The following is a 22,112-nucleotide window of genomic DNA, read 5'->3' on the forward strand; positions in this document are numbered from 1 at the left end:
TAAAAATAATTCAGTTGTTGATTGTAACATGATCGCAAAGCCTTTCGAGAAATCAACTCAAGGCCGGTAAATTCCAATACCCTAATTTGGACATAATTAGGAAATATGAGAAGATTTCGTAATATTGGCAAATGTCCATAGGTGATGAATATTGCTTTAGGTTGATTTATCGAAGTCTTTGCAATCGTGTTAGGTGTAGTTTTAGATCAAACATTCCTACAATATGTTTTTTAGGCTACGCTTTCAATTATAATATGAATAATACATATTATAAGATGATGACGTGGATCCTAATCAAATGAATGGTTGAAAGCGTACACGTGACCAGGCATTTATTTTGCCTAGCGCGTAATCGCGCATAGTAATTTGGGCAATGACCGGTCATTATCCAATGGTAAGGACCGGTCATTATCAAAATCATATTAGAAAACATCATTTTTTAAAACAAATAAAACATAATCTTATAAAACAATTAATACACATCATTTTGTTCGGGCATTAGTAAATGTATATGTATCTACCTCATTATTTGTATGTAATAGTACATGGTATATCATTGTACGTTTCAAGTAATTTAATTACCAATTAAATTTTGGAAGCGGTTGTTAATGAAACGATGTGATTTCAAATATGTAGGCAGTAAATATTGATAAATATTTGTGAGCATGCGTAGTTCTGTCTTCCAGCTATATCAAATTAAACTATAATTGAATCGTGTCACGATCCTAACTTCTACGTTCGCTGTGTATGATTATTTGTATCATGATTTTTTTTCTACAACATTATCGATAAAAACTTTGAAATGTACACGGTAAATCACGAATTAATATAGATATGGGGGATAGCCCATTTCATTGACATGTACGTAATGCCACTGTTCCTTCACGGGATCCAAAAAAATATAATCAAAAACATAGTGTAAAGGAATTTTAATAAAAAGACAATCAAGTTAAAAGAATGAAAAAAGGGAATGAAATACGGACAGAGATAGACAAAAACCTGACGAACGCTAAACAGAGTAAATAACATGATTGTGTACAATTGCAACAAAAGTTTAGGAGTTAACATTCAACAGGTGCTCAAAATAGCTAAAACTACACATTGCCAAAAGAGGTCAGATTTTTTAAAATTTCACTTATATCATCCAGAAATAAATGTTTCAGTGCTTGACATATTACAAGAAATGAAATGAGATAAATTATTTCCAACGTCACCAATCATAATGGATTTCTGATTGGAAACTGTTGCTTATTAGCCAGTTTTCAAACTGCAAACAGATGAAACACATCTTGCTCTTAGCCGTTCAGTTGAAAAAGAAAACGTGTTAAAACGTGTTTCCAAATGGGAACAATCGACATATAAAATGTTTTTGAATATTCATTAAAATTCTAAATAGTGACGGACACAGAAACTGGGTTTGGTATTTAAATAGGAAGTATTACGACTACAAGGATGAAACCTACAATATCTTCATATATTTACTGAGGCATTCCCTCTTGAATTGGACGAAATTAGATAAAGTTTTGATAAAGTCCTTCGAGTCATCAAAACAAGTTTGTACAACATCGATCTAGCCCCTGGGCAAAACAAACACCTTGCATTGTGAAAAAAGAACGATCAAAGGTTAGGTCTCTCGTCAGACTCGGCCAGACAGAGCTCGGAGGTGCACATAACACATAACGATCGCAACGTATTAGAGTCAATACGAAAACGCGTACGTATCATACGTGGGAGTGTTAAATTCATATCTTACAAGTTATAGTCAGAGAGAGGTTCGATCGAAGTTCGCTAATCTAGCAGTGTTTAGTGAAGAAATCATACTCGAATATCTACATCGGACGCAACATCATGGCCGTTCTCGGAACGATAAGCGGTCTTTTCTCAATGACCACTGTGTATCTCATGGTAGCCGTGGTCGTTATCTTCTTCATGTAAGTATATCGGATTACTGTATTTCTTTACTTCCAGAACATCATAGAAATGGTATAAATGGACTAAAATAGATCCTAAAATGAACAAATAACCTTCTTGATGCAGAATAACTAGTCCAAGGTCAACATTGAAGCTCATTTGGTTGAATTTTAGGCGTTTTTTTTTTTACCTCAGGACAATGCAATCCATTTTCTAACGATTTTTAGGATGTTCTTGAAGTTTGACTTAATTTGTGCAGGATCGTAATAATTACTAAATGCTCAGGTAATTAGCTATTATTTTGCAATCGCTTTTTGTCCGTCGTAAGTCGTCTGCATACACTTTAAAAAAAGGGAAAAACTTTTCCGACATTCTTCTAAAAAGCCCATGGCTCCAGATTTTTAACCAAAGTTAGCAGGACTCAAACGACATTCTTACGTAAGGAAGATCTATATTTCTTCACAAAGGAAACGTTACGACCTAGGGGACCTGGGGTACCGCCACATACCGCGTGAGTCAAAAACAAGTTTAAACCTAAAAAAAATTGCTAATTATTTTTAAAATCATCTATGAACACTAAATTATTGTACATCTTATTAAAGAGTGTTTTTTCCCAAATCATTTGGTATCATTTTTGTGTGGTAAGTGTTCACGCTTTGATGAACAGGAGGCATTGTTTGCGAGAGTGCAAAAATCGACTTGCGCCAAAGTGATGCCTATACATTATGTTGGGATTAGCGAAATGCGAGATTGAATTGAATGTATCAAACACTTTTTCATAAGATGTATAATAGTTTACTGTTCATGGATGACATTTAAAATATTAAGGAATTTTCTAGGTGTAAACTTTTTTTTTTACTCACATTGTATAGGAGACAGGCCTCGTTCACATACGACGCGACAAAAGTGAAGTACGAGTCACATTTCTTTATCTTTTAAAGCTTATCTGCCGTAGTTTACAGGAGGGATTAGACCGCTCTGCAAGGTCACTGGACAGGTGGTTTTTTCATCAACTCAGCTCTCAGTTAACATAAGAAAAAAAGGATCTTGGGGGACCAATGGTCACCGATTAGGCATTGTTTGTTATATAGAGGGCGCAAGTAGCTACCAGTAGTGCAGTGGGGCTTTAACGCAGAGCTCAGTAAATACTCGTTGGACCTTTAATTGTTGTTGGGCGCAGTTGCCATCCATTTTACACGTAAACATACCCCGTCATAATTATGTTAACGAGCCGATATCAATTCAATTCGTATTTATTTCATTTCCTACAGAAAGATAAATTAGTAATTACGGATATTATCTTTAGCAACCTGTGAAATTTTGTTTCTCTATTTTGTTTTGTTTCTAGCTATGATTACTGGACTCATACGTATTTCAAGAGGCTTGGTATTCCGGGACCCCCTCCCAAACCCATCTTTGGCAATGCGTTGGACTTTGGCGAGGTGAGACTGACTCTAAATTTACTTTACCATAATTTTTAAGCCTTGAGTAGACCCTAGATACGTCAGTCTCAGGTCGTGTCAGCTAAAGTACAGAGCATTTGTAGTTATACGCCCAGCGACTGACATGGGTGTGCTTAGCACCAGTCAGCGGGAGGGGCGGGGCGGGGGGGGGGGGGGGGAAGAGCTGAGAGAGAGAGAGAGACACCGAGAATGGTAAAAGGTCCATGGCGGGATTAACAACGGTGTCATCGTCTTGGCTATATGAGACAGGATTAACCCTTGACCCTGATGAAGATAATGTTATGTTTCTCTAGATAATTTGGTAGGCATTGCATAATAATCATTCGTAGAGGTATGCTTATAAAAGTAGCCACAACGTTATGTATTCTGAGGTAGCTATAATTTGTACAATTTGCATAGAGAACCATGCACACTAGGCAGGTCTAGGGTTATGGTAATGACTTGTTGTAAGGCTGATTAGTGCCAGGATCTTTCTTTTGTTTCGTTTAAAGAAGGACAATCATATTTTATTGTAATTATCACCTTACAGCAGCCCATTTTCGAGTTGCTTGACGAGTACGCAAATAAATACGGTCCAGTTGTCGGTATCTACATGTGGAGGCGACCTCTGCTCCTAGTCAGAGACCTTGATATACTACGTGATATCATGGTCAAGGATTACCATAGATTCTACAATAAATTTGTAAGAAATGTTGATATTTTTTTCTTGTGAATGAAACAATTGTGCTTGATTGACTGATAATGCAATCTTGAAAAAAGTGAATGAAATGATGATGATAATATTATATATGACTATTACTACTGCTACTCATAATAATCAAAACAATGGTAATAATAAGAATAAATGATAATGTAAGTAATAATAATAAGTATGATGATTAAGATAGTGATGATGAGGATGATGATGATTGAGATGAGAATAATGATGATGGTGAAAGTGATGATGATGATGATGATGGCGATAAAAATGAAAATGGCTGTGATGATGATGGTGGTCATGATGGTGATTAAAATGGCAATGGTTGGGATGATTATGATGATCGTGATTATGATGATGATGACAATGGTTGTGATGAGGGTGATGATGACGATGATGGTGATGCAATACAATTCCAATTTAGTTTATAATGGATCAATCGGCAGTTCGATTCTGTCCCTATACAATATTGAATGACCTGAATTAAAATGAAATGATTTTAATGATTGCTCCGACACACTTATATAATGTTGCTATTCCTGTCTTCGTTTTAACAAATATATATATTTAGCCCATCACAGGCTATTATTGGATAAAGTCAAAACAAAGAAAACAAATCATGAAGTTACGAAAGTTTGATTCACTTGGTTACAAAGTGGTTCTCTCATTTTCATTCATACCGAATTGAAGAATTGAAGTGACTGCCACTCAATAACAAATTGTCTATACAAACCAGATAAATTATAAATATATCCTCATAATATTGAACAGCTTATACAACAAGTGCAGGAACTCTGTTGATCAGCTTTTCTGAGAAAAATGGTTGCTTTTACATGTTACTCTAGAATAAGGGAGTTTACAGAGAGCACATGGTACAAATATCCACAGATCTTTTACACATGGAGAAGTTCCACTTTGAGCATCTTAGAATAATAACTGCCAAAGTCCTAGATGTGCTTCATGAATACCTTTTGTTTGCCCTCTTGAAAAGAATACTTCCACCTGCGTATCTTAGAATGTACCGTTGGTGCATAAATGAATAATGTTACATAACTTTCATGAGCGCATATCCAGTATTCATCTCTGGTGGGTTCTACCTTTTTGGTACAAATGACCTTTATCTGACCATGCGCAGATTGTATCTATAAACTGGCTTATTAAGTGCATCATATAGAATGTTTTCATTCTTTTCTAGCCGATGCCGGTGAGCTCAGGAAGTTTCGACAACGCCCTCTTCCTCTTGAGAGACGCACAGTGGAAGAGAGTTCGTGATATCATGACACCAACCTTCACAGGAAAGAAAATGAAAATGGTATTTAATCAAAACGATCTTAAATGACTAAATCTCGAGTGTGAGCAAAGCATATCAAACAAAAATATACTGGAGGGCTATTCCAGTCCAGGTAGTCCACTGATGGACTGGTTTCGTATCACACGCCCAATCAGTTGTGAAAATCACACCCTCAACGCTTAAACGGAGACAGTCCATGCCTTTCATCAAGTGACCCTTGCAAGTAGTGTATTTTGGGGGTTGCGCGATCTGTATGGGATTTATGTAAGGGAGGAGGACGTAGATGGTTAAAGAATTAACCCTAATAAGGCCATTATGGCCCCCCTCTACGATTTTTCCGATTGCTCGGGAACGCATATGGATGGCGTACTGCCGCTCGCTGACTTTTTTTTTCGAGTCTTGCGCAACTTTTAAAAGTTTTTTTCTGAAAATCAGACCTATGGTTACAAGGTCACGTGACCTTTTGTCTTTGCATGTCAGCCCGAAAATCGCTCATTTTCGTGATTTGTGTACAAAACATATGAAAAAGTAAATTTTCCTAAAAACAGATCAAACATGGGTTTTGGGGTCTTGTTTAAAGTTTAGGTAATTGTTTCGGGATTCAAAATAGTTGAATTGTAGTAAGAAATGAAATAAAACAACAAAAACAATGAAATACATAAGTTAAAAAAAACAATGAAATACATAAGAAATTATCAAAACAAGGGATAACATAAGGAATAAGCTGGCTCTCCCAAATTTTTTTGTCGTATTATTATTTAGAATGGTGTAATGAATATATGTAGTGAAAAAGAATGCTTAAATATGAATAATATATGATTTATGGGTAAAAATGTGATTTGTATGACTTTATATGCATAAATTACCATAAATATGCAAATTAGTGAATTTTTCAAAAAATTGAAATTATGATATTATTCTAAACACTTCCTTGACATGCGTGCGAATTTTCGCGTCAATCAGCCGCTTCGCGGCCGAGATCTTAAAGGTACTATGTCCCTTTTGCAGCCAACCTCAAATGCTGTAGAACTTTCCAGGAATTATGAATATGTCATGTATGTCCTATCTCTGAAATTTAAACGTTAGCAGTGTCCTCATATTCAAATTATGCAAGGGAAACCGTTTACTTGCTAGACTTCACTGTCAGACACTATTGAGTGACTGACTGGCTTTTTTTCTTCTTTGGTAATAACATACATGAAAAGAGTTGTAAAGGGTACATGAGCATTTGTCTACATCAATAACCTACTTCTTGTGATGGCCAAGATTAAAGTGATTGAATCTTTGTGCAGCATAAAACGTATGACCATTCGGTACAATTGTCTGAAAATCAAGACTATTACTTTTGGGCTCTATAGCCCTAAAGTCGATTTGACAACTAATAGTCGTTATTTTCCCACTTGAAGACATTTTCAAGCCCCACCTTTTTTAGGGAAGTTCTAAATTAGTATTATCTTTCAAATGCAGTTGGAATTTAACTTTTTCATTTTTTTGGCCTGCAAATGGGACATAGTCCCTTTAAGGGGGGGGGGCATAATGGCCCCCCCGGCCGTACTAAGACCTCAAATAGCCCGGCCTTTTTAGGGTTAAAAAAATACATAATAACAGAATCTGCATTAATTCCAGGGTGCTCTAGAATTCATAGTTGAGTAATTCCCCAAAATTGAGAATCTTTTAAATTTAATTTTAACCACGGGTACCCCTAAGGTGTGAAGGATTTCTTAATAAAATAAAATAAAATAATCTACTTAGCATAATATTTGTTTCATTTTAAAGCATGACATTTGGCATCCATCATTAGAAACCCGTTGGCCTGAATACGATAGGTGCGCGCGCATCTTAAACCCAAGTGCATGTAGATCGTGCACTGAACGCATGCGCATTCATCCTTTACATACTATATACATGATTGTATTGGCTAACGGCCGAGATTGATGTATTGTATTTGTATTTGTTCTTTATCTTTTAACACCAGATGTCAGATATCCTCAATGAAGGTGCAGACACAATGGTTGAGAAGCTATTACAATCTTGTAAGGAGGATGGAAACATCGATTCACTTGAGTAAGTATCTTGCATGAAGACTGCAGGAGAGAGGGAGAGAAACAAAAATATTAAGAAAGAGAATAACAGAGAAAGGGACGGACTGAGAGAGGAAGAGAAAGAGACATGTTTCGCCTTTTTCATGTATAAATCCCGGAAGGACGGCTTCATAGATAATGTGTTTTAACCCTAAAAAGGCCGGGCTATTTGAGTTCTTAGTACGACCGGGGGTGGGGGCATTATAGCCCCCCTTAAGATCTCGGCCGTGAAACGGCTGATCTCCGCGAAAGTTTGCACGCATGTCAGGTAAGGTGTATAGAATACCGTGATTATTTCATTTTTGTGCATATTTATGGTAATTTATGCAAATAAGGTCACAATTCACATTTTTACCCATTAATCATATATTATTCATATTTAAGCATTCTTTTTCACTATATATAATCATTACACCATTTGGAAAAATAATACAACGACAAATTTGGAAGAGTCAGCTTATTCCTAATGTTATCTCTTGTTTTGATAATTTCTTATGTATTTCATTGTTTTTGTAACTTATGTATTTCATTGTTGTTGATTTTTTTTATTTCATTTCTAACTACAATTTCAACTATTTTGACTACCAAAACAACCAAATTAGCTTTAAAGAAGACCCAATATTAAACCAATGTTTGATCTATTTTTAGGAAGAAAGACATTTCTATATGTTTTGTACGCAAATCACGAAAATGAGCGATTTTCGGGCTGACATGGAAAGACAAAAGGTCACGTGACCTTCTAACTGTACGTCCGATTTTCAATATTTTTTTGAAAGATGCACAAGACTCGAAAGAAAAAAGTCAGCGAGCGGCGGGGCGCCATCCACTTTGTATGCGTTTCCCGAGCAATCAGAAAAAATCGTGGAGGGGGGGGGGGGGGGGGGGGGGGCATAAGGCTCCCCCGGCCTTATTGGGGTTAAACGAAAACACTTCAATATGTTTATCAATGTATCAACATGTAGATGATGGGATGTACTAGACATATTTTTTGCCAGGTGACAAAAATCCTTTTCAAACCGTATATCCAACTTCTTTTTTGTGGTCGAACGGACTGATTATTTATCTTTTCCTTCCCCTTTTATTTATTTATCTTTGCTTTTTTCGCTGTCTATCTCTCCCCATCTCTCTTTTTATGTTTCCCTTCCCTTTATCTCTCTCTCTCCCTCTTGCTCTCTATATATCTCTCTCTCTCTCTCCCTCTTCTTCGCTCTTCTCTCCATTTCCCTTTCCTCTTCCCACTCTCTTATTATTGTCACAATTTCCACCCCCTCTATATCCTGTCACTCTTCTCTCCCTTCGACCTTAGATTGTTTGGGAGCTTTGTAATGGACTCTGTGGCAAGCTGTGGGTTTGGTCTCAAGGTCAACTCGCAGAAGGACAAAGATGACCCCTTTATTAAATACGCCAAGAAATTCTTCGACGTTTCTTTCAACTCTCCGATTTTTATGGCTGTTTGTAAGGGGAGCCTTCCAAAGTTGCGACTGTGCCGCGACGCGTCGGGGCGCAGAGCAGGGTATGAGAACAAAGGAGGCGCCTTTATGCGCCCATTAGCGCCTTTTTGCGTCGGATAGGAGAGGACTTCAGTTGGTTGCCAGCTCATTAAAATCTGGCTATTGTTTGGAGTCTTATTGTTACGAAATTACCCCGCCGGGGCGCGCCCCGGTGAAGCACTTGACATTTGTGAATGGGAGCTTAAACTTTGAATAGCTTTCGCGCCCTTTCGCGCCCGGTCCGGCGCATTAGTTATTCATGTAGTGCCCGCTTGTGTGTCGCTCTCGTCTTGCGAGATTTGACTCTGAAAAGCATTACTTTGGCTACTGATTTGTTTTAATACTATTTTACATACATGACATTGGTTACAATGTTTGTTCTGATTGTTTATTTTCCTCTCAAAATCGGAGTTCTGTAGGCGTTAACGTTGGCATGATTGTTCATTTTTTTCATCTCCTCCTGTTCTGTTCATGATTGTGTTCAATATACTGTATCAATTTTAATACAAATTGATTTGTTCACGAAAAAAACAAATTTATTTTATACTTACCCCACTCTCTCTGACATTGTTTTCCTCGTGCATGTTTTGACACTTTAATTGTAATTTTATATTTCCTTATAGCGATGTTATCGCATGTTTCGATTTTCTTGTTTTTTTTAAAACAATTTTTGTTGCATCTTGTAAACAGTTCTGTCGTATGATCATTATAAATCATATAATTATATCATCAGTCTGTTATTTCATAGATCCTTTGAATCTTCTTAAAATTAGAGAACGTTTTTTTAAATCCGTGATGTTGAAAATGATACTTAATCCAGAATGTCGTAGTTTCTCCATGAATTGGATTTAAAAAGCGTTTTATCTGTATTACGATGTTTTTTTTAATGCAAATGATATCCGTATTGTCGGGAACATCATCAATATGTTTCGTTAGAAGGAAGACGCTCATTTTCAGAATGTTCTTTCTTTGCAAAACACTAATGTTACGAACAAAATTAAATACACTGCATGTGCCCGTATCAAAGAATTTTATCGAATATTTCTTTGCGACGAAGGGGGGGGGGGGGGGGGGGTTACATCCGCGGCCAGTTTTAGATCTAGGTCATTGTTAAGAATAACTAAAATACGTATATATTGTGCTGAATAGGGGCCACGTGTTATCGAAAGAGCGTAGTGCGTTCTAGAACAAATACAAGCCATGGCAATTCGTTGAATTGCTTCTCGTAACAGAACTGTCTCACCGTCTAAATAAGGATCCATCCGGGGGATCCATCATGCACGTGTTGGTATCAAGTAGTAAACGGAATTAATAATGATTGCGTTGTTTTGGGACATTTTTTTTCGGTGGGGGGGGGGGGGGCAGGGAGCCCTTATTCTTCTTCTACTGGGTCATCAAGAAACACAAATAGTGTTGAAATTTTCCGCAATCCCTTTAGCGCCGAGGGTAGAAAAGCCTTTAGAAAAGTCAGCTGGACAATAGCAATTTAATGTTGGTCAAACAATCAGCGAGAAATACTGGGCAAACAGATATTAGCCCACGTCTTCAATATAACCAGGGAATCCCGATATAACTAAGCACATGCTCACAATATGAATATCAAATCTGGCTATTGTTTGGAGACTCATTGTTACTGTCTGGTAAAGGGGTACTTTTCACGCACCAAAGTCCGGCTCGTCTAGTACACACAAATCCGGCCCGTATTGACTTTACACACCGGACTTAGGGGACTGTTTTCAAAAGGAGGGAAAATGCATATGCGTACCCTACATAACACTCATTCGGGGGTGGGGGGGGGGGGGGGTGCGCTTAAAGGCGAAGCGCTTTTTGTGAATTGTGAATTTGTGAATTTGAAAAGCTTTCGCGCCCATTCCTACGCATTAGTTATTCATGTAATCCTCGCGTGTGTGTCCGCTCTCGTCTTGAAAGATTTGACTCTAAAATTTTCACGTTGGCTACTGATATGTTTTATTATTATTTTACGTACAAGACATTGATTTAGATTGTTGTTCTGATTGTTATATTCCTCCCAAACATCGAAGTTGTGTAGGCGTTGACGTTGTTATGATTGTTCATTTCTGTTCATTAATGTGTTCAATACTTGTATTATATTAATTTCTTCACGAACAAAACAAAAACGATATGTATAATTGTATTCCTTCTGTATGTTTTGACACATTATTTGGTTCATATTACATTTATTTTGTTCTGTCATCCGATCAAAATAGGTCATATATCTATATCATCACTCTGTTCTTTCTCATGCAAGATCGATTTAAAGAATAGAAACGTAGGTTCTCTAAATCTTCGCAAAATCAGCTATTGTATTTAAATACCCGTGATTTAAAAAATGATACTTATAATCAAAGAGATTGAAAGATTCTGCTTGAAATAAGATTATAGGGCGTTTATAAATATGTCATACAAAACAAACAAACATCTGCAAATTAAAGATATTACAAAAATGATAGTCGTATTGTCGGGAGCCTGCATCATCAAAACGTTTCGGTAGATGGAACAATTCGAAATCGCCTATCTGTTCCAAACATGAAATTCGATCGAATATTTCTTCGCGAAGAAACTTTATTGGTGGTGTCATTTGTCTTAAAGTAGATATTCATTGATTTTAAATCTAGCTTTATTTTCTTTATTGCAAAGTTGAAACTTTGATTCGACAAGGTTATCAAAATTCAATGCTTGGAAACATTCGAAGTAATGATTATTATAAATTACAAAACGCTTAAATACAGCCCCGGCATAGCACCTGAATAGCTCTCCGAAGGCTGCTGAGATGTGTGAGATCACAGCAGGGACATGATTTGCACAAGCAGACGATGTCCCATGACATCTCACACATTTTCAGTGCCTGTGTTTTCATCTTCTCTTGAGTTCTTTCTCTTACTTCACTACCGTCAGGCTAAATGTGTAATCTATTGCCTCACTCTAAACCCCGCGCATGGTTTTATTTTGATGACAAATGCAGCGATACAAAAATAAAGGAATCTGTCGCTTGTAAACAAAATAAGACGCCACTGTATATTCAGCTGCAGACACCGCGGTATGTTCGGCGTTTTAAGAGGGAACAAATGCCGCCCTTAATATCAATCCGGGGGCTTTTCAATTTGAAAGTCTGGTTTCTTTGATTGTTAATTAACCCCTATCCTGTGTATTTACAAGCAAAAGATTTTAGTTATCAGAATCGGGTCATGTCCCCTTTTGATCCGTTTGACGTGCCAGTACATTTATATACACTAAACTCATTATAATTTGACAAATAATAGCTTTGCAATTATGTTCATTCCCTATGGGATGTCGTCTGCTTGGGCAGTATTGGTCCCTGTTGTGACGTCATTAAAACATCGTTATTTTTCTGGCGAATCTCTCGTATATCCCAGCTGCTATGGAGGTGGTTGTATTTTTATTTTTATAAATCACCCGATATGTAGCTGACCTCAAACTTGTACGATGGCCATCTGTTAGCTTACCAGTTTCTAGTGATACATTAGTTGACATATTTGTGATTTTCTTTGAATTTCACCTTTAACAATTTGTTATCTTCAATGTTCGTGACGTTTTGACGTTGCATATTTGTTAGCTAGCGCTAGTAAAGTCTTTTGTTTTAACGTGCACTGTATATAGTTATAAGGCCTGAACACGTCATGTTCACATTGGGTGTTATATAACATACGGATATTATAGTACATGTAACTTTTAAAAGCACTTTATTTTTGCAACGCAATGACAAAAGACAGCTCTTTGAGCAGCTAATAGTTGTTGCGCTCATAGGCGGCTATTCCCAATTACCGGGCATTATTTGTTATTGTATCATTAGTTAAGTTTATTAATCTATTCATGTTTTCTATTTATTTATTTAGTTTTGGGGAGGGGGATGTCGTATTACGAATTCATGACCCTTATACATAATGACCATGTTCTCAAATTACGAATAGCGATCTTCATGAATAGTTGTCCAATGAATAGCGGTCCTTATAACTAGCGAGCAACCTTAATGTGTAGCTAAACAAGAATCTATAGCAAGTCGGACAATTATAGCGATCAAACAATAGTCTTGCTCGGCCGCGTGAAATCCTGCCACGGCATTCTATGTTTTTACCTTTAGAGCGAACTTTTCTTTTGTATTCGCTCCATAGAACTCTACTTTATCTTACAGCGAGGTGAAATGAAAAGAGCGTCATCATGAGTAGATCTATTGTTTGATGTTATCCTTCTTCTTTCTAGTTAAGCCAAACCTTCAATTTAGGCCTATCCATAAAAGGTAGCTTCCTGTACCGTTCGCTTTTGTTTCCTGACTGCTATATGAAGCATGTGTATGCTCTGAATTAGGCAAACAGGGGACCGGCGGGTTTAAGATCCTCTCCGAACGAAATGTAATGTTGAGTTATGCCTTACAATAGCATATCGACTTGGTTTCTAACCAGGGAGCTCCCGGTTACGAGCTGCTCTGCTCTACCACTGGGCTATAGCGCCTCCCTCCTTTTAAAAAGATCTTTTAAAATTTGCCGGTTTTTTTTTTTTAGAATAAGAATCAAAACATATTTGGTATGTTTTTTGTATCTGTGCATTAAGATTTCAAAATTTCACTTTCGCCACTTAATTATACAAATCTACGAATAAATGATTCGAATGTTAGAGCAGAAATCAATGTTTGCATTTGTGTCGAATGATTAATTATCATCATGAACTGATTAATGTTTTGTATTGCATTTCCAATTGCTGCTCAACTTTATCACCATCAGGCTACGCTTTTTTGTTTACATCTTCATGACACACGTGTTTTATAATCTCGATATAGTTCCCGGACTCTTTTTTCTATTTATTGCACTTTTAAAAAGAGCTATGGAATTATTATGATTTAAAACGCCTTTTCGACGGGCAATTTTCGAAGGCAAATCTCGGGCGTAAAATCCTGCCATGGCATTTTATGTTTTTTTTTCCCTGAGGCCACTTAACAAAATATACATGTTTAGCGTCCCCGCCTGCTTCCTTTTTGGGGGCCGCCTCCTATTTTTTATTTTTGGGGAAATTTGTTTTAATTTTTTTTTTTTATTTAATTTAAAAAAATTAAAAAAAAATTGAAAAAAAAACACATGAAAAACAATACTAAAATGGATCTATTACTGATTTTTTTAAAAAGTTAAAAGATTTCGGCGGCCATCTTGAAAAATAGCCCGACTGTCAGGGAAAATGTACCGAGCGGCCATTTTGAGCGGCCATTTTGAAAGAAAAAAAAAAGAAAAGAGAAGGCCTCCTCCTTCCTAGTTTTCGAAAAAACAGGACACTAATAAATCATTTTTTTATTTGGCCTTAGAGCGAACTTTTCTTTTGTATTCGCTCCGTAAAACTCTACTTTATCAAACAGCGAGGTGAAATGAAAAGAGCGTCATCTTGAGTAAATCGTTTGTTTGATGTTATCCTTCTTATCCCTAATAAGCAACCTTTAATTTATTAGAACCAAGTCATGGGAGGAGAAAAAAAAGGATTTGACTGACGAAATATAAATTCTTCCAAGCTCAGGCTGTGGCGATGTGCAACGCGTAGCGTGAATATTATTGACGGGAGAGAAAGATAATTCCTTTGTCCATTATACGACGCTAGAATCATATCGCGATGTGGGAATTATACAAATATGTTGATAATCATTCAAATTACAAACATACACAAGCGACCCAAACAGTAATCAATTTGCCGACTATAACCGCATACATGTGGTCATTCACATCATTCGTCTTTTATTTTTTGTTGTTGGGGACAATTAAGCTCGCAATTAAACAACCATTAATCGTACATAGTCATCTTTATTTCACATTTCATACAGTCGTCACAAAAATTAAAAGGAGGCGTATTAAACCCAACAAAAATAAATCATAATGTATTCTGATCAAGATGAACGAGTGTGTTGATTGCCCCCCCCCCAAAAAAAAACAAAGACGATCCCACCAGAGAAGTTCATGCTGTGCTGTAGTAATGTACATCGCAAAGCTTCGCCACAATGATTGGAAAGGTAATACTCCGCCCGTTACGACGCAAAACGGCGCGAGAAGAATAGATCGCGACGCGAGAAGAATACATCATTTTTGTACAAACAATGGAAAGTTTATCAGAACGAAAACCGGAGGAGGGGAAGTCAGGCTTTGGCCGACAAATACTTTCTGTATATCAAGTTTAAGCTGTACCGCGCATCACGAGCGAGAACAATGACGGGAGAGATAATCTTCCATCGCCTGGTGGGGCGCAAAAGGGCGCAAGAAGAATAGAGCGGGTTTATACTAACAATAGACGGTTTCTTTTCATATGCAAGAATCAGGTGAGGGTGACTATTGCGCCCCTTCGCGCCCCTTTGCGCCTCAATGCGTCTCTTGGGACGCGACTGTTCTATTCATCGCGCCCCGACGCGTCCGGGCACAGTCGCAACTTTGGAAGGCTCCCCTAAGTATTCAGATTCCTTGACGCGGTAACCCGGCTCATTTTTTTTGGTATAACTATAAATGAATGGCAAGTGCGCGCAACAAAGGATTTGTGCGTATTCATTGAGTTTTAAGAGTGGTCAAGTGTAACGTCATCAAAAAGTACTTTTTAAAGTATCCAAATTTAAACTTCATTTTCCGAAAGAGCATAAAAAATAATGTCGAAAACCAATCGAATATGTTAAATATTGGATGAGGAGATATAACCATTCGAATAAATGGTTATTTTGCTTTGGTTTGTAATGCATAATATTACGAACCAGAGCAAAATAACAGTAATTTCCTGTTGAAAATGAATTTCAAATTGAGAAATTCTAAAAATAGATTAAACCTGTTCGAAACTTTGCTTAATTCACAATTTAAAACATTCACTAATGATTCTAATTTCTTATGATAGCAACAAATATTTGTGTCATCTGCAAAAAGAATAAATGACAATGAAGAAGATGTGTTGGATAAATCATTAATATATAAAAGAAATAAAAGTGGACCTAAATGGAACCTTGGGGAACACCACAATTAACGAAAAGTAATTCCGATTTAAGACCGTTAATATTAACATATTGTTTTCTATTTGTTAAATAGTCCTTAAGATATCAAAGGATTTGGCCCCGAATACCATAAGAGGAGAGTTTTTGGATTAAAATATTATGATGGAGCGTAGGCTATCAAACGCTTTACTAAGATCTAACAAAATACCAATCACGTGTTCTTTATTTGCTATTGCATTAGTAATTTTATCATAAATTTGTATTAAGGCCAAGTCAGTAGAGCGATTTTTTTTCTAAAACCATCTTGATTTAGATTTAATATTTGGTTAATATTAAACAAATCTAGTAACCTATTATAAACAATTTTACCCAGAACTTTAGATATACTTGGAAGTACAGAAATTGGACAATAATTACATGCGAATCATTTTTTTTAAAGATCGGATTTACCTTCGCTATCTTAAGTAAATCTGGAAACACGCCTTGCAATACAAATTAATACTGAAATCTAAGCTAGACTTATAGCATTTATATTTAATGAGCACGAAATATTGTGGTTCAAACCCCACGAGACAAATCTCTATTTGTCTAGTGTACTGAGCGTTAAAACAAACACAACAATCTCGGTGGATCTAGACTATGTCTAGTACAATTATAGACATGTGAAATATGTGTAACAATTCGTGTGTACTGCTTATCCACAACAGGCACTCGGAACGTTAAGCAGGGCTCCCACTTAAAGCGTTGGTCACATCCCACCGTGCGTGTTTTTAGTCCGTACGGTTTTTGGGGAGGCCACGGCCGCCACGTTTTTCTGAAAACGTAGGGAGGGAGTGGCAAAGGCAGGAAGGGAGTACCGGCAACGCGCGTCACACGCACTGTGTAAGTACGTGGCCCGCACGCCACGCCTGGCCGTGAACGGTTGCGTGCATCGTACGTTGCGCACGTGGTAAGTGCGTTGTACGTGCTTACAACGTGCTTACAACGTACAGTCTCCGTGCGGTTGCCACGTTATCGTACGGAGGCCGTACTTACAAGTGCTGCTCACGTACGGTTTCCTTACTCACTCGCATGTTGTAAGTGCGTGCACGTGCGATGAACTCGTGTTTATATATAGGACGACATTCCGATGTTCTCCAGAAGTCCCAGCTGTTGCTGCCTCAAGATGCCGCCCATTCCACCGAAGAGACTATCTACTGCATCAGTGCGAACAACGTGCGTTGTAAGTGCTTACTCGGTACGGTCCACGTGAGTTCTGCGTGCTCATTGGATAGCTAAACTGGGGAAGTGGCGAGTAAGCACGGACCACGCACTTATAACGTGCGCCTTTAAAAGACGCACGGAGTCAGTGCGTTGTGCGCTCGTTGGCAGTACCGGGCACGCACGTCACACGCACAGGGGTGAATTAGTAGCCCGAACGCAGCCCGAACGCAGCGAAAGTTCCTCATGCACTAAAAGGGCTACGGTGTGTATGCGTGCTCCCAAATCCGTACAGAGGCGGTACTCATAACGTACGGATACCCACATTTTGCCAACGTTTTTGCCCGTAGACAGCACGCACTTGCAAGTACGGCGGGATGTGACCACCACATAAGCCGAGTTGGAGCCTCGAGTTGTGGCGAGCTGGTGCGATCTTATGGCAAGCAGTTTTATCATTAAAACACATTTCTTGATATCAAGAATTGAATTCTTGATATCACGAAATCGAATTCCTGATATCCCGAAATCGAATTCTTGATATCAAGAATTACCATTGCTTTACAACGTAAAATTATTTTTTGATATCAAGAATCGATTTCTTGATATCAATTAATAATAAAACGGCTTGCCATAAGATCGCGCCAGCTCGCCACAACTCGAGGTTCCAACTCTGCTAGGTGGGAGCCCTGCTTTATAAAGCCAAACCATCACAATAGCATGAAAAAAAAAGCATAAATCACTTTAATATGATATACTTAAATAACGTTACGTGAGTTGGATCCACAGTAGGTGTAGACTAACTAGTCGAAAACGGTGGTCGATGATGGCGAAGAAGATGCAGAAAATGATTGGCGTAGTCGCAATCGCAAGACGATGTCGATCAAAAGGTTGATGTTGCGAAGTTCAAGATTTACAGATGACGTAATCGTAAATGGTGGTCGATGATCGCGAAGCTTCTGGTGACGATGGTCGACGTAGACTTGGTCGCAATCGCAAGACAATAGGGGCTTTTAGATTGAGTGGACGAGAACGGCGTGAACGTCCACTGATCCTGCGTGTCCATGGCAAGCCGTTTTAAAATTTATTCCTATTTTTTCATGTCAAGAATTCAATTTTTGATATCAAGAAATAATTTTATGTTGTAAAGCAATGGTAATTCTTGATACCAAGAAATAGGAATAAATGTTAAAACGGCTCGCCATACACACGCATGATCAGTGGACGTTCACGCCGTTCTCGTCTACTCAATCTAAAAGTCCCTATTGATGGCGATGGTCGATGTAGACGTAGTCACAATCGCAAGACGATGTCGAGCAAAAGTTAATGCTGGGAGGCTGGAGATTTACAGATGATGCAATTAGAACAGCTCCCACGAAGCAACGTTGACCGTAGAACAGTTTGTCATAGACTGCAGTATGCCTTGGTCATGTAGGAGTCGAATAATTGTAGATAAAACTCAATCTCCAATATAGACGAATGAGGGTACGTGAAGAAGAATAACGAGACGAAAAGTCTGAAGAAAACTGTGCACAGTCACGAAAAAAATGTATGAGTGATGAGCACGGGAAGCCGGTTGCTATTATATCCCTGCCTGAAAGTTAGGGAAGAAAACGCCGCATTCAATGCCTGATTGAATGTAATGTAACAATAGGCGCTGACAAAAATTCCAACGGTGAATAATATTTACTTCTATTTACAAAAACATTATATGTATTATCAAATGATGTAGGGAAAGGTTAGTTGGAAGCTATCGTCTCCATTAATCAAGGGGATAAAGGTTATATTCATGTTGATGATTGCATGTGCACGTGAGTGTGTGTGAATTACATGGCTAGACAAAAAGAAGGCACACTCAAGTGTTAAACACTCATTGTAAGCACATTATGTTGATAATTATCGTAACTTTAAAGTCATTAGCAGGCCCGTAGCCACGGAAGGGGGAGGGGGGGGGGGGCACGTCGATCAATTACATGTATGCCCCCCCCCAAAAAAAAAAAAAAAAAAAAAAACCATTGGCTACGTCCCTGGTCATTAGACAACAATTTGGAGCCAGAAGGGCATTAACTAAAATGAATAAGTAAATGTCCTTCTTGCTCCAAATAGACGATATGATATAAAGTTACCTTTACTACTACTTATACTCCTACTACTACTACTTCTCTAGAATGTAATCATTTCAGTGTAGACATTTTTGGCAAGGTGGTATGCACGCATCTCCGTTTGACTGTCTTTCGACTCAATCCCTTTCCCCTTCTTTCTGCTGACCTAGACTCTTCTTTCTAGAGCTTTTGCAATTATTCCTTTTCCTTTTCTAACTTTCTTTCTTTTTGCCTTCGTCTATTTTCCCAAACTTTTTCTCTAAAAAAAAAAAAATTCCTTCCCCAAATTCATACTTTCGTTATCGTTACATATTTGTATATTGAATTTATACGCATACTTTGTTTTCAAGACGTATGGTAAAACAGCCCCTAAGTAGCTAATACTTCAACAAACTCTGCTTCTATTTAGTTTCTCTTTTCTCGTGCCATTACTATCATATTTGTCTTGTTTCATTGTAATTTTTTGTAATATAGTCATATTAGATTGCAAATAACTCTACAATTTCATTGTAGTATGTTCCGCATGAGAAATAAAATAATTTGAATCCTGAATCTTCTAATAACGTGCATCTAAATATGACTTTATATCGACCTTCAAGCTTTCATGCCTTGCCTGAGGCCGGTCTTCAAGCTCTTCAATTTCTCATTATTCCCGAAAGACGTCATTCACTTCTTTACTGACGTCACAGAGAAGGCAGTCGCTCTGAGAGAAAGTCATCCTTCCAAACAGGTCCGTCAGATTTTGTTATGACAATATTATTTCTACTATTATTATTGTAAAGCTAATTCTATAAATTCTGATATATTTTTTCTGCTAGTACTTTTAAAAAAATACTACTTGGCGCAAAATCAAGGTAAAATGTGTCCAAAATGCAACGGAAATATTTGACAGTATCTGAATAATTATTTCAGATGTCATTTTAGGAGGATAGATATTCGTTTGTTTGCTTGCATATTTTTGCATCTTAAAGATAAACTTGAGTTCTGGTAATGCGACTGCATTGTGAAAGAAAAGGTGTGGAATGGATTAGAAAAGTTGATCATATAGCATGTAAGAAATGGTGTGTAATGCAAGGTTCTGGAGTCATCAAAATCATCATAAATTTGGCAGAGTCTTGGTAAAGTAACAATCACTTACACAGAAAGATGTATATGGGACAACACACATGGTGTCGGGGCTAGTACTACCCTGATTTCCGTATCGTTCTATGCTCATTACTCAGGCAGTATACATTTTCTTCCAAAATTGTTTGGCACATGACATTTATTTGTAATCTTGAACATTCAGTGTAAGTTTCGTTAGATTCTGTGAGAATTCATTTTCTTTTTTTACGAGAACTCAAGTTTATCTTTAAAGTGGCATGTTCCCCGTATTCCAGAGGGCGCTCAAAATACGTTCCCGCTGGCGGACGGTGCTAGCTGCCTATTGACACCAACAGAATACGGCTCTTACGCAGATGGCATGTTCCGAATGCCCGCACAATGCCGATTATCGCATACATGTGCCGAAGTAATACCAATCGCAGTTCGGTTCTAAGATTCGGCTGCTGTTTCCGCCCACTTTCGTGACGTCAGGATCGGCAGCGATCAGCTGGCTTGATGAAAGCAGGCCAGGCCGCGCGTACTTTGATTGACAGCTGTATGCAGATCTTCGGAATCAAGATGGCGATGACTAGAGCAGCGATAACTACAATGGCGGGAACGTGCCCCTTTAAACGCTGTTTGGACGCTCTGTTCCCTCGCGCTTGTTTAATCAGTGTATTCTCCAAATTACGTACCCCACTTACAGACCAAACACATTAAGAATGCATCTACATGTATTACTATTTTTCCTTTGTCTTGGTCTCACAGCGAGTGGACTTTCTACAGCTCCTGATTGATGCTAAGAACGGTAAAAGCAAAATGGCGAGTGAAAACGACGAAGACGACATCCATAACAAATACTTCGAAGACACAGGGGCTGATGAGAACATTTCGACCAAAACTCAGAAATACATGACAAGAGAGGAACTGCTTGCTCAGGTACGAAACCCTTCTTCTTCTTCTTCCCCATCTTCTTTTTCTTGTTCTTACTCTTTTTCTTCGTTTACTTCTTTTTCATCTCCTTCTTCTTCTTACTTCTCCTTCTTGTTCTTCCTCTTTTTCTTCGTTTACTTCTTCTTCATCTTCTTCATACTTCTCCTTCTTGTTCTTCCTCTTTTTCTTCGTTTACTTCTTCTTCTTCTTCTTCTCCTTCTTCTTCTTCTTCCCCATCTTCTTCTACAGTCTTCTCCTTCCTCCCCTTATTTTTCCAGTCTTTTTCTCTTTCATCTACATCATCATAATCATCATCAAATTATTTATTAGTTATTATTGCTATTATTATTATTATTATCGTTATCATTATTATCATGATTATTGTTATCATTATTGGATAATCATTTAATTGGATGAATTGAATGAAAATTAAATGACTGTGTATCTAATAAAACTTACGGGTCGGTCTAATTCCTGATACTTTTTTGGAGGTGTTCCTTATTTCTCTGCTTAAATTTAGTTTTACTATAGTGCGACTTTAACTGACCACCCACTAGCTGGCTCAAGGACACAACTTTCTGTTTTATTTGATTTATGGCTTACTTCTCAGAAATGAGTCATGGCTCCTTGCATGTTATCAGCACATGTGTGCTCTTGCTCTCTTCTTCATTTTACCTCCTCTATTCCATTGCTACTAAAATTCTTCATGTGATATGTGTTAGCTGTATTTTCACATTTTAATGTTTTTAGGAGTGTTTTGGCAGTTACTTTTACTACTGTTAACATTAATTTCTCTTAACATATAGTTTCAATTATGTTTGTATTTAATTATATTTTGTTTTTTAAGACTTGCACCCATTCCCCGACCCCCTTTTCCTGCTATCATGC

General features: G+C 37.6%; 1 protein-coding gene across 1 annotated transcript; it reads left to right on the forward strand.

Annotated features, from left to right (window-relative positions):
* Positions 1-1,643: 1,643 nt before the first annotated feature.
* Positions 1,644-21,840, forward strand: LOC115921381 (cytochrome P450 3A56-like). The gene is made up of 9 exons (XM_030978816.1): positions 1,644-1,931; positions 3,260-3,353; positions 3,904-4,056; positions 5,267-5,383; positions 7,338-7,426; positions 8,750-8,898; positions 19,808-19,938; positions 21,060-21,230; positions 21,835-21,840. Exons 1-9 carry the CDS (start codon positions 1,849-1,851, stop codon positions 21,838-21,840), a joined length of 993 nt encoding a protein of 330 aa, XP_030834676.1. The 5' UTR covers positions 1,644-1,848.
* Positions 21,841-22,112: the final 272 nt, after the last annotated feature.

The sequence above is a fragment of the Strongylocentrotus purpuratus genome, unplaced genomic scaffold (genome assembly GCF_000002235.5).
Source record: "Strongylocentrotus purpuratus isolate Spur 01 unplaced genomic scaffold, Spur_5.0 spur5_scaffold_1, whole genome shotgun sequence".
Classification (NCBI taxonomy): Eukaryota; Metazoa; Echinodermata; class Echinoidea; order Camarodonta; family Strongylocentrotidae; genus Strongylocentrotus; species Strongylocentrotus purpuratus.

Excerpts from the sequence above, each read along its gene's own strand:
- LOC115921381 (XM_030978816.1), top strand. The coding sequence starts at position 1,849 with ATGGCCGTTCTCGGAACGATAAGCGGTCTTTTCTCAATGACCACTGTG. Across the intron at positions 1,932-3,259 it reads GTGGTCGTTATCTTCTTCAT|CTATGATTACTGGACTCATA; the intron begins GTAAGTATATCG and ends TTTTGTTTCTAG. Across the intron at positions 3,354-3,903 it reads ATGCGTTGGACTTTGGCGAG|CAGCCCATTTTCGAGTTGCT; the intron begins GTGAGACTGACT and ends ATCACCTTACAG.